The sequence below is a fragment of the Nannobrachium achirus genome, assembly GCF_963921795.1.
Source record: "Nannobrachium achirus genome assembly, chromosome: 23".
NCBI lineage: Eukaryota > Metazoa > Chordata > Actinopteri > Myctophiformes > Myctophidae > Nannobrachium > Nannobrachium achirus.
In genome coordinates, this window is record NC_137830.1 from 2,104,086 (window position 1) to 2,112,563 (window position 8,478).

Sequence of the window (8,478 nt, forward strand, 5' to 3'; positions counted from 1 at the left end):
AAGGGCGAATAAAAAACAGACGCCTTTTCGCTTTTAGGAAATTCGCGTTTGGTGTGGATGCTTCCATTGACTTTATAAGGTTTTAAACAAAAAGCGAATTATACGCTAATTTGCTATTCGCCAATTCGCCCTCGGTGTGTACGGACCTTTAGAGATGTAACGATTGAATACGAACATGTCATTTTTATAGTAATTTGCACATAACTTAGTATGAGATCACTTCATAATGTTATAGTGTTATACAGTATATCCTATAGGAGGATTAACATACTTTGGTTCATCACTGAAGACAGGAGGACGTCCTTTAGACTTGTCACTCTTCACAGACACACAGCTGGGTGTTGGAGACTCTGCTCTGTGACTTCTGGAATCATACAAATGTTTATACATTCATCATGTCAATGAAAAAGGCATTTTATTTGCATATAGTATGAGAGAGTAGAACTGTTTTTTAAACCACAGGAAAAACTACAAAGAGTATCAATAATAATAATAATAATGTATTTATTAATCAGATACTGTGCATTGCTGTAACTGTGGGTTCGCTGAGAGGCGAGACCAGTATGTTATAATAAAACTTTATAGGTCAAGTTTATTCTCCTCAAAAAGATTACAGACAGTACAAAGGCAGGGCCCTTAGCCAATGAGGAGCAGCCAAAGGGTAGATCTTTGTGCCCATAGATGGTGTTACATGTGAGCCCACACTGTTTCATAGGAATAGTATTTCTAGTTTGAAATGTGTTCTCCACATTTGACCATCTCTTGGAGTGGTGAGCTGCAGCCGTGCTGCACTCTGGAATCAGTAGTGGTGATTTAACAGTGTTTGGTATTATGACCCGACCGGGGATCGAACCCTGACCTCCCAGTGTCAGGAAGGACACTCTACCCACAAGACCACTGAGCTGGTAGATACTGTTTCTACTAGAAATACTGTTCCTACCAAAACAGTGTGGGCTCGCATGGAACACCATATATGGGCATAAAGATCTGCCCAACAGGCACTCCAACATGGAACACCATATATGGGCATAAAGATCTGCCCAACAGGCACTCCAACATGGAACACCATATATGGGCATAAAGATCTACCCAACGGACACTCCAACATGGAACACCATATATGGACATAAAGATCTACCCAACAGGCACTCCAACATTACTGCTCTCTTCTTCTCTCCAGACTCATTTCCGGTTGGAAATGCATCGGGTGCTTAAAAGTTAAATATTTCATTTTTGAAAAATGTGCGCTGACGAACATATTTCATCATCGTTTTCCTTAATGAAATGAACTCTAATTTAAAGGAGTGGTGACGCCCCCCGAAATTTAACATTGTGCTGCAGTAGGTCACGTGGTCTTTCTCCAAACAGTCTGAAAAGGAGGCGGGGCCGTATTATTTAGTAGTGAATGTATACTTCGTCCGTCGTGCGGTGCCGCGCAATGTATACTTCGTCCGTCGTGCGGTGCCGCGCACAACGTGATGTGTTGTTGTTGTTAGCGTGTAGCCCGGCTAGCGCCGCACCGCACTATGTTCGAGAGCTATTGTGTGTGCACACACACACACGCACGCACGCGCACACACACACACACACGCACACACACGCACGCACAAACGCACACACACACAGAGTGTATGAGCCACCGTCAGCCACGGACCTCAGTCCGGCCGCTGTGCTCCGGTGAGACAGCAGGACATGGCTTGCTCCGGTCGGTGGTGCTCCAGTCCGGTTTAGGGGAAGAGACAGCAGGGTATGGCCGACAAAACCGTCTCATAGACGGGGAGAAGCGTGTTGACCCTCGTAACTAATCTCTGACACCTTTTTTGAAGAAGACATGTATTTTTTTACCGGTCTAACCACTGATTTTATAGCGAATGCTGTATCATTTTTACCCCTAGAACTGATAGTTTTAAAGTTGGTTTAGAAAGTCGGAAACACACCTCGGACAGCTTTTGTTGGAGCAGTTTCAAAAGATAATGATATGGATACTCGACTCCGCGAGTCTCCGCCCCTCCCCCCATATTAGCCCAATCAAATTAATTTATTGTAGTTACTGTACAGAAAGTACTACTTTCAGTACAGTAACTACAATAAATTAATTTGATTGGGTAATTTAACATGGGGGTACAAAAAATTGGCTAATTTGATAGCAATAATTAGCTGTTTTGGCCATGTCACCCCACCTTTAATAGCTAGCGATTGAATACGAACATGTCTTTTTTATAGTAATTTGCACATGCAACTTGGTATGAGATCACTTCATAATGTTATAGTGTTATACAGTATATCCTATAGGCGGATTAACATACTTTGGTTCATCACTGAACACAGGAGGACGTCCTTTAGACCGGTCACTCTTCATAGACAGTAGGCTGGGTGTTGGAGACTCTGCTCTGTGACTTCTGAAAAGTGTGTAATAAATCATCAGAATCACGTTAAACCTATAGACATCAGTTACATGACAATACCAGATAAACAAGCTCACAACACGTTGCAATGCGAACCGCTGTGAGCTTGTACATCTGCAATTTAGGCTTTTTTTTATGTTTACATTTTAACAAAACAAATCTTGTATGAAGGTCAATGAAACAATGTTTTCAGCGGTCTGTGGACAAAAGCATTAATTTGGGGGTCCCTGACATGTAAATAATTGATAACTTCTGACTGATATTTCATAGTTTGTTACATAGATAAATATAGACAGATATTTCATAGTTTGTTACATAGATAAATATAGACAGATATTTCATAGTTTGTTACATAGATAAATATAGACAGATATTTCATAGTTTGTTACATAGATAAATATAGACAGATATTTCATAATAGTTGTTACATAGATAAATATAGACAGATATTTCATAGTTTGTTACATAGATATATAGACAAATATTTCATATGTTGTTATATTCTAGTGCAGGGATCCTCAAATACAAATCTTGAAGGTCCACAAATATTTTTTTGAAACCGGTCTGGGTCCGGGAAAAAAATAAATAATAAACATATATATCCGCTTATTTTTATGTCGGTCAATCTTATATAGTAGGCAAAGATACAAAAAAGTACCAACAAAGTTGACACTATGGTCTCAGAGGCACTTGCCCGTCTGGCAAGTACAGGTCATGTTCTACTTGCCCTCATAATCTTACATTAGGGATACCTTTCTTACATTATTTTACATTTGCTAATGTTAGTTTTTTTTAGTAGTTTGTTGATGCAGTAATGGTCTTTTCCCCATTTCTTTCTTTATTAAAAGTGTCTTTAAATTATAACTTCACTGTCATCTGGCCTGGCCTGGGGACTCTGAGTCTGAGTCCTCCATAATCATTTGGGGACCTCACTTCACTTCACTTAACAACAACAACACATTGAAAGGAGAACAGTAGTAAATCAATGTGGAGCAGAGATATTCTGCACTAGTGTTAGTTTCTCTGGTTTCTTTTAACAAACTGGGATAATCTTCGAATATTTTATGCTTGTGTCGCAACGTGAATATCGATCTGAAAACAAGTTGTTGCGCGTCGGTGACGATTGACGGAACGGCTCGTGGCTCACTCCAGTACTGTACCACCGAGTACTGCGTGCAGCTCGCCATGCAAAAAGAGAGGCGGCCGTCACGGGCCGTGGTGCGTCGCGACAAACTCTCCTGAGAGAAGATTACAGTCCTGCAAACGTATTCACGTTGATGTTGATGAGCGTGAATGAAAACCCACTGATTTATAACTAGTTGCACTGTTGCAGGCTGCAGCTAGCTGCCTACTCTGAAAGCTCCCACGCACGGTCTGTGGTGGTAACAGCCTGACAGCGCGTCGTTGTCATAGAGATGACAGCCCATAATACTATGTATCCCGGCATCAGCCAATCAGCGTGTCGTTGTCTCTCTCTCACACACACACACATGCACACGCACACACACACACACACACACACACACACACACACACACACACAGTCTCAGAGCGCATGCAATGAAGTGAAGGAGAAGTGGAAACGAAACGCCGATATGTTCCGTTTTCTTTTTTCTTTTTTTTTTCCTAATTCGTCCTGGGTCCGGTTGGCGGTGCCTCGCGGTCCGGACATGGACCGCGGTCCGCCTATTGAGGACCCCTGTTCTAGTGTGTTACATAGTTATGTATAGATAATATTTGTGTAAAATGAAAGGATAAGGGATGAAGGGAGATTTATCACTATCCCTAAAGTCTGTGGGTGCGATAGCATTGTGTTTGGATTAAACAATGACACGCCCCATTATAACAACTCCCAACCCGTGAAATAGACAGTCAGCTCAACTGTTAGCGGTTGTGCTGGAGGAAGATATGGTTTACGGGCAGCTGTGATGACCATACATCAAGCTAGATAGCATTTTTAGGTTTTAGAAAAGGTGGGTTAGGGTCATTGTATGAGCATTTCCTTTCATTCATTTAGTGTCAGTCTATAGTGTTATATATTGTATAGGAGGAATGACATACTTTGGTTGATCACTGAAGACAGGAGGTTGTCCTTTAGACTTGTCACTCTTCACAGACACACAGCTGGGTGTTGGAGACTCTGCTCTGTGGATGTGATGTTTGTCAGGGCCCTCCTCCTCTCTCTCTCCAGACTGGCTCATCTTTAGGTCTTTATTAAACCTGTCAAGATTACAGTCAATGAAATAAAGATCACATGCACATTATGAACGTAGCCAACATAATACCCTGATTGCACTACTGTAGGTGTAGACATTATGCAGTACCTCTACCAACCAGCAGGTGTCCTACAACACCACACAATGTCTCCATAGAAGAGCATGGACTCAGACCATGATGAAGTCATGTGACTTACAGTAAACAGCAGAGCTCAGTCAGTCTTTGTGTGTGCGTGTGGGTGTGCGTGTGCGTGTGCGTGTGTGTGTTACAGTAGGCCTGTATGGAAGGAGGGCTCTAAACTGGATCACACTTGTTCTTTCACAATGTACGACAAATTGTGAAACCATGGCAATCCAAAAAGCTCACAAGTCTCAACGCCACACTGGCCTTATGACTAAGTATAAAATAGAGCACTGATTTATGATGAAAAAGAAAACAAAGAAAAACAACACATAAAAATATGAAATAGTGCTCTGTCTGCTACATAGTTTGATGATAACATCACTACCACAAGAGTTAGCAATACAACACACACACACACACACACACACACATACACCCACACACACACCTGGAGATAATCCCATCGTGTCACATGATGTCATATACAGCTTGGCGTTGCCGTAGGTGGCATCATGGCCTGTACAAGGGGCAGCGGCTCAGCACTATAATTCATTGGTTCAGCCTATTCCATCAAGCATGTTAGGCATCTGACTTAATCGGCCTTCGGGTCGCTCACATCTAGAGATCACGCCCGCTTTGCAGGCGCTCATAGCCGCAGCAGTGATCCAACTGATATGGCCATATATGGAGATCTGTAGATGTACTGTATGACAGGGATTTGACTTTAGCCTATTTTGTGCACATCTTGGCATGTTTTATGAACAACTGAACATGTGAAGTTGCCATTTTGCCAACTATTATAGGCCTATGTCCGTTCTCTCACTCTGCTGTAATTTGAGACACTGGTGCAGCCTACTGGTGATTTATTTTTTTTCCTCTGGCTTTCGGGTCGTAAATTATGGGCCGGGCTTTAATTTTCAGGCCTGTTGAGAACTCTAGGCCCTGCACCGCCTACTGTGTGGTGCCACAGTCCAGCCCTGCACCACCTACTGTGTGGTGCCACAGTCCAGCCCTGCACCGCCTACTGTGTGTTGCCACAGTCCAGCCCTGCACCGCCTACTGTGTGGTGCCACAGTCCAGCCCTGCACCGCCTACTGTGTGTTGCCCCAATCCGGCCCTGCTTACTGTGTGATGCCCCAGTCCAGCTGTGCACCGCCTATAGTGTGGTGCCCCAGAGCTATCGATGAGTCCCCAACAACTAGGTGGGGAGTGGCTTATTGTCGGTAACATGTTCGAGTCTATCCATTACATTGGAGGATTGTTAAGGCGGAGCGCCACAACTTGCTTCACCCAAGCCTGCTACTCTCACCAAGTTGGTTAACTTAATGTGATTAGGTTAAGGAGCAACATTATTTTCTCTCAACAGTAAACCTACCAACATAATTGTATACAGGGTATCTGCACATTTATAGGGTGGTGGGTACCCAGTTCAAATATGATTATTTTGGGGGTCGCGGTAGCTTCAAATATAACTGCACAAATGACTTTTAAGCCATCACTATATATTTGGGAAAGAGAGGGAGAGAGAGAGAGAGACCAGAGCAGATACCTTATGGTATGAGAGGCCCCATTTGGAGCAAGCAGTTGTGCGATAGTGACAACGAAAAACCCCCTCTTAAGGAGGAGGAAACATCAAGCAGACCCAGGCTCTGGGGTGGGAGGCTGTGCTGCCTCCACCGAGTAGGAGGGCAGAGAGAGAGAGAGAGAGAGAGAGAGAGAGAGAGAGAGAGAGAGAGAGAGAGAGATTGATTTTAAAGGTACTTTATTAAGCACTACTGTGATACACAACTTCAAGGGCTACATGCCTCAATCAAAAAGAAAACGTCAAAACCAACAGGAGAAAAACTGACTCCAAGACTAGATCAGACAGAGAAAATTAGTTCATCCTCTTCCCCCACTGCACATAATACTCCCCCTATTGCCCACTTTTCACGGAAAGTCTCAAGATTGTCCACCATTTTATAGTACGCATGTTCCACTCTAAGCCTAGCCTTCATCAGTCCAGTCATTATGAGGACAGGGTCCACACAGCCCACCTCCTGAGCCCGGTTCCTGCGGCTCAGCCAGATGGACAGCTTAGCAGTTGCGGACATTACATTCAACAATGTGCAAACACCTTTTTTTCTCACCGAGTACTTAGGCCCAAAGATAAACAGTTGGGTAGAGAAAACCTCCCCCAAACCCATGAACCAGCCCCTCAGAACATCAAACAGCCCCAACAATCTGGGACACTGAACAAACAAATGAAATAGGGTTTCTGTCTGGGAACAGAAGAGACAACCTTCCCCCTGATTAGGATCAATGTGTGCCTTGTGTCTGTTCGTGGCTATCGCCCCATGTACGATCCTCCACTGGAGGTCAGCTGACCGTTTATCAACCGGTAGCTTGTACAGGCACCGCCAACTGCCTTTCGGGGAGGAGCCTGGGCCAAAGAACTCAATCCACCTGGATGATTTCATGGCGTGCAGAGACTGACAGTGCCTTACCTTTACGCACAGGATATACATTGCCTTCTTCTGTAGGTCTTCACACGAGCCAAGCTGTGGAGTAGCAAAAGAAAGGAAACTGTCCTCTTTCTCCTGCAACTGTCCCACATTGGCAGAGACAGCCAGGTCTGGGAAGACATAATCTGTGTCTTCCTCCCACTGCTCCACCAGTCTACAGTTCTCTTTCAGGAAGGTCCTCAGATGTTGTGGTAGGGACCCCTCAACCTCCTCGATGACCCGTCTCAGCATCCTAGGCCTTATGTGGACACGTTGCTGTAGGGACTCGACAGGCCCCAGCAGATGTCCCAGCTTTGTGCACCCAGCTTCTCTGAGGAATGTTCGTAGACATGCAGAGGACAATGACTGAGTCTGTAAGAAGCTATTGTAGAAGAGTGGTTCCTCAAACAACCACATACCAGCTGTGGCTTCAGGGTCTCTGGCAACTTTGAGGACACTCCAAGCTTCCAGAACCGACGCATAGAAGGCCGTCAGTCCCGTCAGATCTGCCTCGTTCAGCCTGAGAAGGAACAACTGTTTATTGTAGCCTAAACGGCCTGCCTTACTCAATATGAGCTTGGCCGTGTCCAGCCACCTTACTCCATAGTCATATATCAGCCTCTGTGCTGTCCTCAATCTGAAGGCCACCACCCGTGATGTAATGTCTATTAGTCCCTGCCCTCCTTCTTCCACCGGCAGGTACAAGGCAGGAGCTCGGACCCAGTGTTGGCCCGACCAGAAGAAGTCCACTAGAGCCCGCTGGATGTCCTCAATCAGGCCTCTCGGTGGAGGCAAGACACTGAGTCTGTGCCACAACATCGAGGCAACCAAGTTGTTGGCTACCAGAACTCGACCCCTATATGACAGTTGAGGTAGCAACCATTTCCAGGAAGACAACCTGGCACACACTTTCTCCTTCACCCCCTCCCAATTTTGCCGCTGAAACTCTTCTGTTCCCAGAAAGACACCCAACACCTTCATCCCGCCTGTCTTCCACTGCAGCCCTGTTGGCAGCGTGGGTGCTGTCCCCCCTCCCCACTGCCCCACCTGTAGAGCCTCACTTTTCTCCCAGTTTACCCTTGCAGAAGAGGCCCTCTGGTACACAGCCAAGCTGTCCTGCAGGGCTGCCACATCTCTCTGATCAGCTATGAACACATTCAGGTCGTCTGCATAGGCCGAAACTATCACCGAGGGATGTTGAGTCCCTGGCAGTGTGAACCCTCTGAGGCGGCTTCTCAGCCTGCACAGCA

General features: G+C 45.2%; 1 protein-coding gene across 1 annotated transcript in view; it reads right to left on the bottom strand.

Moving 5' to 3' along the window:
* Window positions 1-4,606, bottom strand: part of LOC308308488 (uncharacterized protein) — a gene marked incomplete at both ends in the record, with an annotated part of 51,469 nt that extends 46,863 nt beyond the window's left edge. The window contains 2 exons of the mRNA XM_080753902.1: window positions 272-364; window positions 4,467-4,606. Of these exons, the coding sequence (XP_080610028.1) occupies window positions 272-364; window positions 4,467-4,606 (233 nt within the window). The remainder of the gene's footprint in view (window positions 1-271; window positions 365-4,466) is intronic.
* Between the last annotated feature and the right edge of the window lie 3,872 nt (window positions 4,607-8,478).